Source organism: Notamacropus eugenii, chromosome 4 (assembly GCF_028372415.1).
Source record: "Notamacropus eugenii isolate mMacEug1 chromosome 4, mMacEug1.pri_v2, whole genome shotgun sequence".
Lineage (NCBI taxonomy): Eukaryota > Metazoa > Chordata > Mammalia > Diprotodontia > Macropodidae > Notamacropus > Notamacropus eugenii.
The window spans coordinates 69,541,166-69,554,569 of record NC_092875.1 but is presented as its reverse complement, the minus strand read 5'-3'; the positions used below and the strand labels follow the sequence as shown (position 1 = coordinate 69,554,569).

Here is a 13,404-nt window from a genome sequence, read left to right as displayed (position 1 = left end):
TTCCAGATTTGAACCCTCCCCAAGAAAGAAATCAGGGAAGCTGGTAGGGGCAGGCTGTTCACACTGTTTATTTGCATCTCCAAAGGGGGAGGAAGGAAAAGAGTTTTGTGGGGTAGTTTTGTCATTACAAACAGTGAGTGGAACTCATCAGAGCCTTTTCACTGAAAGAGGGCAGAAAGGAAGGACACTTACGGAGGCACAGAGTTGGGGCAGACCTTGGGTAGGGGGAGACACAACAAACAAAGAGGGAGGCGGCAAAGTGCACACACTTTCCCTCCCTGCTCGGGTCTCTAGGCCAAGATGAACTAGTGGAAAGGCATCATGGGGGTGCTGTACCCCTCCCATACCAGGGGCGAGGGCAGGGACCTGCCTGGCCAGGCTGGCCTGGAGAGAGCCCACCCCCACTGGGCCCCAGGGGTCTGTTTGAAGACATGGTCCTCGGGGTCTGGCTCATGGTACTGAGCTGGGGGTGGGGAGTGGTCTTGGGAATTCAAAGCCAACATAGATTGGGAGACAGGAAAGTGTGTGCACGCGTGCATGTATGTGTATACATTGTATGTGTGTGAAGAGCGCACCCAAAATCATTACCACAGATAACTTTGGGTTAAAGAGATGGCTCTAAGCAGTTCGGGTGGCGGGGGGGGGGGGGGGGGGGGGGGGGGGTATTTCTAGCACATATATATCCAGAATCAGGGGGAGGGGTGGCAGCAGTCAGGGAAATGCCAGATCAAAATAAAAGGAAATCATGTCTATTTTCATACTGAAAAACTGCCACACAAGTATTCTGGGTACATACATAATTTCATATTTAATATTTTGGAGGGAAAAAGATCACTAGCATTGAAATCCTTGTGTTACCTCTATTCACACCACATGGGACACCAGTCAGGACTGCCAGAACTAGTGTGGTTAAGGATGGTCTCTAACCTTCCATGACCTACCAGTCCAATAACTGTCAAGAGGGAAAGGAGAGGCTGGCAGGACTTCATCGTAGTAGACTCATGCTGACTTCTAGCGATCACCATTTACTTGGCGTTCTAAATAATTCCAAACTCCCTAGAATACAATTTTCCTGGGCACTGACATCTAGCTCATTAGTCTGTAACTTTTAGAATTCACAAAATTGGGGACTACTGGACCATGGGGTCATGGGTGTGAAAGGAGTGCTCTTCCTGGTAGTGGTAACTTGAGCATTTGCAGGGGTGGGGAGTTTTTGTCCCAAAACTCCTTGGTGGTCCACTAAAGGAATGACCACAAGCCAGCCAGCCTCAGTTCAGCAAGGAGAGGGGAAGTGGGGCAGGCTACTCCAGAGGGAGGGGCTCATAAAGAGCCCAGCTCCCGCACCTGGGCCTGGGCCTTGTACACAGTCCTTGTCCCTTGAAGGGTCCAGCTCCAAGACTTTGGGTCTTTCCAGACCATCCTGGGCTAGGGCAAGGGTGCATCCTTTTGTTCCCCATCAAAGCCAAACTGGCCAGCAAAGCAGACAGGAGAAGATAGTATAGGAAAGGAAAAGGGGAGTCTCTTGGCAGCTCCAAATCAAGTCCCCTCCTACCCCGGGCCTGGCTCAGCCAAAGAGAGAAGCACCAGATGGAGAAGGCCCAGGGGATCAAGGGGGAAAGGGAGCATGATCAGCTAGGAAGCATGCTAGGGGTACCCACATCCACAGACAGCCTTGGGTTTACACTGGGTGAGGTTGAGTATCTCTGGTGTGGAAGTCACCCAACCTTTCTGTAACTGTACTCCCCCTCTGTAGAGGAAGGGATTCCAAGGGTCATTGCTGTGGTTCTGTAGGGGCACCTGCTCCCTATAGGTGGGAAGAGGGCCCTGCCCCTTGCCACCCCATGTCCCAACTGCATCTGGCTCACCCTAATCTGGTCCCGGGGGAGGCTAGCATCTGAGGGTAAGTTTGCTCCAGACTGACCATCTCAACCGCCTAGTCCTGGGAGGTCCCCCCTTTGGAGAGTGGAACTCTCACGTGGAGGTCTAGACTCACCAGTAGGTTCTAGATCTGGCCTCTGTACCTGAAGGGGGCCTGAGAGTTCAGAGCAGCATCTCCAACAACGTCCCTACATTCTAGAGCAAAAGTTTACCAAGCAAAACTCAAGAGCAAGGGTTCTGGGAGTCTTTCCGTCAAAGGCAAGGAGGCCCAGATTTCACTGAACAAAACCCCATCCCAGGAGCATTTCTGGGGAAGAACCCTCTCCCCCACCAATCCTACCCCAGGGCTGAAGCCTTATCCACACAGTCTCATAGATCCAGTCCTGGTTCTCCATTGCTACCTCCCTTTCCACAGGTGGTTCCAGGTTCACAAGCGCCAGAAAGAAGGAAAGTCCTGGTTTCTGAGTCACCACAAGCAAGCAGGACCAAGCAAAACTAGCTTCTAGGGAGAGCTGGGGGGAGACCCTAGGAGAAAACACCTACACTAGGAAGTTCTGAATCCATTCACAGGCACAGAGCCAGGGAGGTGCAGAATCTCACCAGGGGCTGCCTCCCACCGCTCAGATCCAGCTCAGTGTTTCAAGGACATCCCTCACCTCCCTCCAAGAGACAAGTGGGAGAACAGGGCCAGAAACTCAGCCCATTCATCCTCTTCAAAGGATAGGACCAAAGATCTAGAGCTGAGAGCGACCTTCAAGGCCAACTTATCCAACGCCCTCATTTTACAGATGAGGAAACTGAGGCCGAGAGAAGTGACCTGCCCATGGTCACATGGAGACTAAGTAGCAGAGCTGGGCCTTGCACCCAGGCCCTCTGCCTCTGAATCCAGCGCTCATTCCACTGGACCACACTTCAGGATAGAAAAGGAGACTGCATCGACTCCTGCAGGCTCATGTTCCCCACCCACCCACCCTGCCCATGTGGAAAGCAGGCACAGTCCGAAGGCAAGGACTTGGGAGGGCCAACGCTGCTCCATCCGCAAGGTGGGGTTGTGAACCCTTTACAAACCGCACAGTCCTCGTCCTTGGTTAAGAAGTGGGGGAAGGAAGGAGGGAAGAGTACATCTGTGTGTTTGTAAATGAGTACGGGGGGAACTGCGGCTAGGCTGAGTATGGGTCGCTTGAACGATGTCTCTGTCTATCTGAATGTCCGTGTGTCCGTATGGTTGCACTTGTCTGATTGTGCATCTGGAGTGCTTCCGTGTGTGTGTATGTGTGTGTGTGTGTATGTGTGTGTATGTGTGTGTGTGTGTGTGTGTGTGTATGTATGTGTGTGTATGTGTGTGATTCTTGAGTTGGAGGTCTGTGATCTGGTCCTGGGTCCCTGCATAAAATATTTCTCAGTGTGACCAATATGTGTGTTTCTGAAAGAGTGTACATCATTCTCTGAGTGTGTCTGGGCATCAATCTGCATGTGTCGCAGTGTTTGGTATGTGCACAGGAATGCAAGAGTGTTGATTCTGAATACAGGTTGTTGTTAATAGTTAAGGATTGCAGGAGAAACAAGTGGTTTGTTTCTGTTTCATAAAGATATTTTCATGTCAAAAAAATCGTGTGTGTGTGTGTGTGTGTGTGTGTGTGTGTGTGTGTGTGTGTGTGAAGACGCTGGGCCTTGGCAGTATGGCCAGCATGGGCACGGCACAGAGTGGCTCAAAGGCGGTGTCAGGGCCAGGGGACAACAGGCCCTGGGGGCCTCACATTACAGAACAACATCGACAACGCTGTTTCTTCATATCCAGGTCTTTGTCTGCGCTGGCTGTGACATCTCCCGGAGAGCTTTGAAGGCCTGGCTTCTCCCCAGCCTGATTCTCATCCTTGTTGTCTGCGGCAGTGGTGACTGCAGTGGCTGAGGGTTCCTGGGCGCTCCCATTGGGTGGGGCTGGGTCCTCAATTACCACAAGCTCAGCCTTGATAGTATCTTGTAAACCCAGGACTTTCTTCGTCTCTGCCTCATCCTCCACATTCTGGTAGCCCATGAAGATCATGGTAACTGGTTGCTCCTGGCTTGCCTCAGTGCCTGAGGCCTCTCCTGGCTGTGCCTGTACTCCGGTGATCTCCCTTCGGGGGGTGGATCTCGCCACCTCAGGGGTCCCCCGGGCTTCAGGGGCTGCTGTCACTGTCACCTCACTCAGTGTCACCTCATCAGCTTTGTGGATTAGGTCATCTACCTCAGAGGAACTCAGCTGGTGAATGCCATTCTCGGTGGTGCCATCCACTGCATGAACCACTGTATGAGGCGAGAAGGAAGGGGAGAGACAAGGGATAAGACTGTAAGACCAAGGGATCTTGGGAAGGAGGTCTGAACAGAGCTGCAGCCAGGGTTTGGCCTTGGAGCTGGGAATACTGATTCTGTGCTGTGGTAACAGGTAAAGGTGACCCTAGGGGCTCCAGAGGCCTGAACTTGGATCTAGGAGAATTGTATCCCTCCCTCCTAATGTAATCAGTAAGAGTCACTCTCTGGAGGTCAAGAGCTTTGACCTTGCACCAGAGAGAACTGATTCCCTCCCTCCTTTGATAACAAACTCAAGAGGTTTGAATACAGATTTGGGAGAAATGATTCTTTCTGCGGTAGCCAGTGAGAGTGACTGGGGAACAGCAATACCTGAAGGGTTTGACTAAACATCTGGTGGACAAAAGCCCTAATTTGGACAGTCCTGCTCTTCCTGCCCTCCTCTATGCCTGTTTCCACAACTGTAAAATGAGTTGAACCCAAAGGTCTTTGCAGCTCTCACATGCTTTGAACAAGATCCCCCAAAAGACAGTGCCTTTGAAACTAAGGATTCTTTTGAAGAACTTTGACCTCAGAACTTAAAATCTCTTGCACCCTAACTCTCTGGCCATGACCCCGAGGATGAGGGGTAAAAGACAGTAAAACATCCTCTTTTTATGGATAGGGAAAGTACAGAGAAGGCAGGTGACCTCCCCAAAGTCACACAGCCAGTTCTGCAGGGCAGCCAAGGTTGGAATTCCAGCCTCCCTGGCATCCAGCCTCAGGTTCTTTCCCAGCACAGGGACAAAGAGTGTTGAGTTCCTGCAGCATCAGCAGCCTGGGAGTGAAACCCTGATGGAGGCCCCCAGTCTGAGCCTCCTCTCAATAAAACCAGGCAGGGCCAAGCTAAGGGGAGGGGTAACTGCTGTTCTGACCACTGGGTGGCACCATTGCTCCACCCAATCTGGGCGCTGGACTGGCATGGAGGGTGACGCCAGGGCACCAGGAGGGAGTAGTGAGGGGTGGGAGGGAGAAGAGACACTCAGGCTGTCAAAAGACTGCAGTAGGGTCAGGAATCCTGCCAGCCCACGGCTGCTATGGAGATGGATCACCTTTCTGTCACTAAGCAACCTGGGTCCAGTTTGGCTGGCTCTGAATCCCCCAGGAATAGTGTCCAGGTTATCAGTGGAAGTAGGGGGGAGGGAGGAATCCAGGAGAAGCCTCCCTCAAGAGAAGCCTCTGATGGAAACTCATGGGCCAAGCTGGCTTCACTGTCTGGGCCTCAGATGCCCCCCAAATGTAAAAGATTAATGGACTGTAAGTTTCAAGGTGCCACCTAGTTCTAACATTCTTTGGACACTAACTCTCCCAGGGCACCGGTGCCCTTCACCGGGGCATCCTGGACTATGCAGACTTTGTCCCCAGGCTGTATAGACTGAACCAGACAGGTTGTGAGGGGCTGCTGTGAGAAAAACAACCCTTGGGTGAAGGGGATCCTCAGTCCCAGGAGAGGAGGTCCTGGAACCTGGGTCCTCGCTCCTCCAGGCAGCTTCAGGGCCTCACAGCGAGGGAGGCTGGCGGCCTACCTTTCATCTCGTCCTCATACACCTTCACCCCCTGCAGAAAGGGCTCCTGAGGGGGCAGGGTGGTGCTGGACAGAACTTTGGTCTCTCCAGTCACCCTATCCTTCTCCACGGTTATCTCCACAGAGTACATGGCTGAGACATAAAGGGGGACAGGAATTACCACAAGAGCACCCCAGGCCCCAGCCCCGACCTTGGGCCAAGCAGGAGCGAGCAAAGGAGCGAGGCGGGTGGGAGAGCAGAAGAGGGGAGGCCAAGCAGAGGCAAGAGTGGGGTGGCCACACAAGGAGCAGCACTCTGCTGCAGAGGAAGGCGCTAGGAGTCCTGGTTCAGCTGGGTGACCGCAGGCATATCCCTCCCCTCTCTGAGCCTCAGTTTCCCCCAACAAGGCATTAGGCCTTCAAATTTCCTTCCAGTTACTGCCCCTGCTTCCTCAACACAGGTCATGCTGTGTACTGGATTTGGAGTCAGAAGACCTGGGTTCAAATCCTAATGGTCCAACTTGTGGGACCTTGGGTCCCTTCCCATTACTGAACCCGAGTTTCTCTATCTGCAAAATGAGGGAGGTTACCCTAGATGGTCTTTCCATCTCATTCCAACTTTAAATACTTCAGGGTATATAACATATGTGAGTGATATGAGCCTGGCTTCAGAGTAAGGAAGACCTGTATCCATGTCTGACCTTCATACCTGCTTCTAGTTCTGGCCTCAGGCCCAAGCAGAACAACTCCCAAGAACTTTCCCAGATGAGGGCCCCTCAAAGCCTCCAAGACAGCTATCCTCCCTCTCCATTACCCACTCACCCTGTCTTCTTTTCAAGCTAATAACCCCAATTCCTTCACCTAATTCTCTTCCTGAGTGTTCCCTTGTCCCTACATCACCCCGATCACCCTCAATGTTCTTCCTAAAATGATCAATTAACTGAACAACATTTATTAAGCACTTATGAAGTGCCATTACATACTAAGAAGTAAAAGACCACGTCTGCCCACAAGGAACTTACAATCTAATGAGATGCTAAGACAAAACCCAGGAACTCTCTAGAAAAGTCAAGGCTCCACCAATCCTTTAGACAGTTATTTTTTTCCTTTAAACACAATTTTTGGATTTATTATTTATCCTTATTACATTCTGTCTTATTATATCTGGTCCACTTTTCTGGCTTACTAAGATCCTTTGGATCCTGACAACCATGCCTCAGTGGTTCATAATCAGTCTCCGTTCCTGAAGAGAACCATGGAGATACTCCCTCTGCAGTCTTGTCTTCTCCTCGGTCTACACTCCTAAGGTTAATGCCAGAGATATTCCCATGGGGTGTTATCTTCCCCCACTCTTTCCCCAGTCTCCACTCCTGAGGCTATAACAATGGAGACACTGTGTTCCTGTTTTCTCCCCTCTTTCCCAAGGTGATTCTTCTGCTCTGGCCAAGTGAGTTTCCTACACGAAAGGCTCACAGTATAGTCTGGCTCCAAACTCTTACACTCTTTCCAACTGAGTCCCAGTTCTCCCTTCCTCAGAACCCACACAGCCTTAGGATGCACTGCATGCTGTGTTAACAGGAACTCCCCAGTTTGCCCACAAGTGTATGCTGTCACCCCAGGGCCTGGGGCTTAGAAAACTCACTCATCCTGAACCCAGCCGTCTTCAATGTTGCCTCTACTAGAAGAATGAGCTGGTTCCCCTGAGATTGGGCCAGGCAGGGCTGGGGCCTGTAGGGGTGACAGTGTCTCAGGAAGGAGGGGAAGGATCCAGACAGTTGTAGGCACCCAGGACTTGGAAGCAGCAAGGCGGCGCTGAGTTAGGGCTACCATGCGAGTAAGCCCACTCCTCCAAGGAAGGGAGGGTGGTGTTTGAGGGCAGCCAAAGCAGATGGGCCAACCCATGAGGGAGGCAGACAGAGTGTCTCATGTGGAGAAATCCAGGGCCCTGAGCAGAGGGACCTGGGAAGGCCTTGGTGCGGACATTCTGCTGCAATAGCATGACCTAGAGTCCTCTGAGAACTCTGGACCAGGTTTTCTGAGTAAAGTCCTTCCCACCCAGTACTTATTTCCAGCCCACATTTGGGCTAGGCCCACAGCCAACTCTCAGCAGCTCCCAGCCCCACTAATTCCAGGTGATGAAAAGTCACCAATAATCTAAAACTCTACCCCCTAGATCAGTATTACTGCCACAGTGAGATGGTTTCACTAGGGCCATCACAGGCCAGATAGCATGTCGTCTTCCATGTAAATAATCCATACTCCCAGATAGCTGAAAGTTGGCTGAATGTCATGGACAGCGATGGAGCATGAGCTCTAGAAGACAATGGACCCTGCCCTGGCAGCAGGGGCTGGCCCAAAGCCCTCCTAGGGGTGTAGAAGCGGGAAAGAGGTTCACCACCCACCTGCCTTCATCATCTCAGTGCCTTCCACCACCTTCATGGGGCTGCTGGTGACTTTCTTCTCTGCTCAGGAAGAGAAAGAATCAGGGGACACGATTAAGAGACAGAACCTAGCCCTGTCCCAAGAATACATTCCCCAGAGGAAAAATCCCACATCACAGACAGAAACTGAGCCTCAGACACAAGGAACTTGCTCAGAAAAATAGGGTTGAGGAATCATTCTCAATTTCCAGATGGGGCCCAAAGAAGGGAAGGCATTTCCCCAAATTCATACAGATATCATACTTGGATCAGATCTCCATCCCCACACCCAGGGCTCTTTCCACACCCTAGGCTGACTCTTTTAGAGAAAGAAGCAATGGGGTGTGGGGAGACTGGGGGAGCCAAGACACCCTGAGTTGTAATGCATTTAGGGAGTCAAGAGGCCTAGGTTCTAGTACCAGCTCTAACTTTCTTTCCCAAGGTTATTACATCTAAAAAAATGCAGGGTTTAAGGAGGATCTCTGAGCATCCTCTTAGGTTTCACATTTGCTACTCTGAGCTTCTCCAAAGGAAGCAAGCTAGAGCAGCCCAAAGAGACCCCCTCCAGCAGTTTCTCCTGCATCTCCCCCATCTGACCACCAGAGGGCACCCACTACCATCCCCATCTGAATATTCTCACTGTAACCCTCCCAGATCCAGGGATCCTGGACACTTACCTCTGGGGGAGGCCACTGGGGTCTGCAAAGTGAAAAAAGGGGAATGGTCACCCTGAGTTCCCATGGCCTGGCCCCCCAGCCACCCACAGACCTAACCTGGGGCAGGCTGGGTCTTGGTACCCTTCCCCATGACCCAGAACCTCACTTTTCCAGCTGCCCAGGACCCCTGCAGTTACTCGGAAAAAGCAAGAAGCGGAGAGGGAGCCCGGGGCATGCTAAAAACCTGGTCATTAGGTTTCCCATGTGAGCGCATACATCTCAGAAATCGGCAAATGCTAGATTATTGTTTTACTGATGGCTGAGAGAGACTTTAAGTCAAGGAAAAAAGGTTTAAAACGCAGACAAAACGCAAAAGTGTGTTCTATGGACATTGTTTGAACTCTTGGAGAGCTAGCTGTTAAACATTTACAGCACACTCCTATTGGGGGAGGGGGAAGGCTGGGGGCAGCAATTCAGCATAGCTCAGGAGAAGCCCCTGTTCCTAACAGAGCTTCTTTTTCCCCTCTAAAATGGGGCCGAACTAGACAATCTCCAAAGCCCCTTTGGGCCCCCATGTTCTGGATCCCACTGGATCAGGCGGAGGAGGGCCCACAAAAAGTGGGCTTAATCAGGGAGGGTGTTGAGGTAGGGCCAGGCTCCTGGGGATGGGATCCCAAGGGAAAGGAGGGAGGAGCAGAGGATCCAGGAGACTTTAGCTTTTGCCCCAGGAAGGCCAGATGTGTCCGGGTCTGGCTGACGGGTCAATAGAGCCATCTTAGGGAGGAAACTGTCAGGTGTGGACAGCATCCGGCTGCCATTGGGAGGGAGGAGGAAAGGGATACAGGGATGCTAAAGCTTGGCTTTATTCACTCCCTCCAGGAAGCCCTCTCAAAAGGATGCTCCCCTCTTCTTCAATCCCTCCAGATCTTAAAGATTCAAGATTCCCTCTGGGATTGGGGCTTCCCTGAGCGGGGCAGTGTCTCTTAACTCCCCCGAGAGCCACCTTGCTGCAGGGACCTCACCTTTTGGGAATTAAGGATCTTCTCTTCCTTGCTCTCCTCCTTCACAGGGCTTGGGGCTGGGGCCTGAGCTGGGACCACCACATTCTCCCTGGTAGCTGGGATAGAGTCACCTGTCTCCAGGATCTCTAGCTCTGTCTCCAACCTAGGGGAGGACAGAATCTTTGCTGAGGCTCAGGTTATCAGGGATGACCAATGAACAGATCCTGGAGCTGAAAAGTCAGAAGACTTGGCCACTGATTCATTGGGTACCTTTGGGCAAGTCTCTTCCCCAATCAAGGCCTGTTTCCCCATCTGTAAAATGGTTTGATGGTCTCTAAGCACTCCTCTAGTTCTGACAATCTGTGAGTAACAGAGTATATTAGCAAAATGAGGCTGTCTTTTACCTAATCAGCCACTGAAGATCTGGGAGGATGCTTAGAGATCATCTAGTCCTCATTTTACAGATAGGGAAACTAAGTTACAGACAGGAACTGGCATTTCCCCCAGGATCACAGAGCTGGAGTCTGGATTAGAACCCAGGTTTTTGTGATGCTCCAGATACAAGCTGCCTGGGGAGGGGGGGAGGTGGAGTAGGGTAGAGAGAAGAGGGGGAGAGAGAACATCAGGCAGACCCACAGAAAAGAGGTAAGTGCCAGAGACCTGCCAGTGACTACACCCTGTCTCCTAGAGTGACAGGGGAACCAGACCAGAGACACTTTCCAAGCACAATAAATCTCTGGAAAGAAAAATTCACAGGACCCAGGTTTTCCCACTGTCCAATACCCCTCCCTTTCCCCCACATCACTCCACCCCCCCCCCCAAGCCAAACACAGCTGGCTTGGGTGGGGTAGTGAGCCCAGGGTGTGTGGCTTCCTTCTGGGCTGAGCCAGAGGTCACTCAGGCCCCCCCAGGTGACCACACCCTTCCCACAGCCAGGCACAGAACTACAGAGGATCTCAAAGCACTCTAGCGGGCCAACCAACTTTAGATGTCACAGAGCTAGGTTAAGGAACAGGTGGGCACTGCCCCTTCTTGGACCCAGGAGAGACATCACCCCCTTAAGGGAGGACTCTTGTCTGTGAAAGACAAAAGGCAAAAAACCTTGGTGAAAGGGTGTGGAACTATAGGGGTCTTCTCCATATTCTCCCTATTTAGCTAGTTTACAGGAGTCACAGGGAGGTAACAAGCACTTAAAGATCCTGCCAGGTGCCAGGCATTGTGAGGAGGGTGCTATCTCTGTGAAAAGTCAGCATCTCCAAACTTCACATGGGGAAACCTGGGTTCAAGACGTGGTCCCACCCTGACTATCTCTTCCCTCCTCTACAAAATGAGAGATTTATATGGAATACTTCCTCAGCCTGGATTCTGGGGGAGGGGGAACCATGAGAAATTATCTCCTTATCTGCACAGACTGAAGGTCCCTTCCCAGCAGGATCTGAGGCCCTAGCCTGGATGTCCCCCTGGCTGGGTTGGATAGAGGTTTTGTCTTAGCCAGGACTGAAAGAGTCTTCTCTCTGCTCCCCTCCCCCTCCAAGGGCCTCGGTCTCTGGCTTCCATGGAGTGGAGAGGGAGTAAGTCTGCTGGCTAATGCTGGGCTGGGCCAGGAACCAGGGGATCCCCCGGGATAGCATTCCCAGCACCTCTCAAACTGATGGAGGCCAGCCCCAGAAGTCAAGGCAAATGCCTTATCTCCCCACTCAGATCAGGGGCAAAGGCAAGAGGTAGTGGTCCACTCAACCCAATTACCACACATTTATTTTACATACGTATGTGTATATATATATATGTATATATATATATATATATATATATATATATGTATCATCTCCCCTATTGAAGTATAAGCTCCCAGAGGTCAGGGACAGTTTCATTTTGCCTTTGTATTCTTAGTTGCTAGCACAGTACCTGGCACAGAGTACCAGGGGATTGCATGATAGCTCTTGGGTCAGACCAAGCCCCTCCACACCACCCACCACCACCACCACCATCACCATCACCACCGAGGCAAGACCAGACAGAAGCACCGCCTCCCCACCTGAGGATAGAATCCTCTAGCTGTTTGACCTTCTGCTCATCATCCTGCATCTGCTTCTTCATCATTTCATCTTCCTCAGTGGAGGGGGCCCCCTCCAGCAGCCATCGCTCCCGAAGGGCCTTGGACTATGGAGGGCAGAAAGGTGTGGGTAGTGATGTTTCCCACCATAAAAGCCAGGCTTAAACACTGAGCAGCTGACAGGATCATAGAGAGAGGGGCTGAATGCCTGAATGCATGGTGTAGGGAGTTCTCAGTGAGGTCCTGTTTCCCTTGTCAATGTAGGCTAGTACCTTCTCTGCAATTCATAAGCCTTAGAGCACAGATTGTTGGGTGACTTGATCAGGATCACACAGTATGTGTCAGAGGTGGGTAACAATTCAGATTTATAGGTGGAAGGAACCTTAAAAATCTAACCCAACTCCCTCATTTTACAGATGGGGAAATTGAAGCAGAGAGGTTAAGTGATTCAAGATCACACAGGTGGTAAAATGGCAGAGTTGAGGTTTGAACAAAGAGCTAAATTTAACAGCTTAAATTTAATCTCTGACTTCAGAGACCATCTTCCATTGATCATATCAAAGGAGACTGCTGCCCTTCTTCTGGATCCTAACCAAAGGAAAGGGAGGCTGGGGGGGGGGGGGGGGGGGGGGCGGGGAGGGATGCAGTCATCGGTAGGGACAGGTACCTTTAAATGCTGCAGCTGTCGCCGGTCATCCTCTAATTGCCGCCTTTTATTCTCAATTTCAGTTTGCCTCTTTCTCTTCTCCTAAGGGATGGGCGTGAAGGGAGAGTCAGTCTCAAAAAAGGGCTTCCAAACATCTTATTTTTTCTTACATGCCTTGGATCTTAAAAGTCATAATTGAGAGGGATGCTAGGCTAGGATAACAGCTAACAGAGCTGGGGTGCAATACCACAAACCACCAGCAGGTGTCATCATCTACCAATGGATCTTGAACCTGAACTTTCTAATCTTTAGGTTTAATCCCATGCATTATGCAGGGTTCATTCAGAATCTGAGTAAGTGCTTAGAGACCTTCTATTCCAACCCTCCTTTTTTTTTTAATTTAAATTTTAAATTTAATTTTTACTTGCAAAAAAAAAATCTATTTTCTCTCTCACTCCTACTCCCATTATAAAGAAAAAAGAAAAGGAAAAGAAAACTCTTATTACAAATGAGCAGTCAAACAAAACAAATCCCTACGTTGCCAGTATCTTTAAAATGTGTCTCAGGATGGCCACCGTCTCTCCCTAAGAAAGTGGGGAGTGTCCAATCCTCTCCTTTTATAAGTAGGACAAAGAGAAATCCCATTGCCAAAGTGAGGCGGAGGCTAAGATCGTCCCTCTGGCCTCCCAAGTCATAGGCAAGGCCTTGTCTTGTCACTATGTCACATGGCCTACTTGAAAATGGAGGGAGTCAGGAGACCAGGGCTCTAGGTGTCTTTTGTCTAGTACAACTACTTGACTGTGTGACCTTGAGTTAAGTTCCAGTCCCTCTCCGAGCCTCACTTTTAAATCAGAGATTTATCACTGAATTCACAACTGATATCACTTAATCCAACCCTATCATTTTAACATGAGATGA

At 50.8% G+C, this 13,404-nt stretch overlaps 1 protein-coding gene across 2 annotated transcripts in view; it reads right to left on the bottom strand.

Annotated features, from left to right (window-relative positions):
* Positions 1 to 44: 44 nt before the first annotated feature.
* Positions 45 to 13,404, bottom strand: part of PALM (paralemmin) — a 29,986-nt gene continuing 16,626 nt past the window's right edge. The window contains exons 3-9 of one of the 2 annotated variants that reach the window (XM_072601741.1): positions 12,508 to 12,588; positions 11,823 to 11,947; positions 9,809 to 9,950; positions 8,808 to 8,829; positions 8,113 to 8,172; positions 5,733 to 5,864; positions 45 to 4,164 (exon numbers count right to left, since the gene is read on the bottom strand). In XM_072601741.1, coding sequence (XP_072457842.1) covers positions 3,632 to 4,164; positions 5,733 to 5,864; positions 8,113 to 8,172; positions 8,808 to 8,829; positions 9,809 to 9,950; positions 11,823 to 11,947; positions 12,508 to 12,588 — 1,095 coding nt within the window. In that variant the 3' untranslated portion in view covers positions 45 to 3,631. The remainder of the gene's footprint in view (positions 4,165 to 5,732; positions 5,865 to 8,112; positions 8,173 to 8,807; positions 8,830 to 9,808; positions 9,951 to 11,822; positions 11,948 to 12,507; positions 12,589 to 13,404) is intronic. The other variant, XM_072601742.1, reaches the window with a different exon arrangement.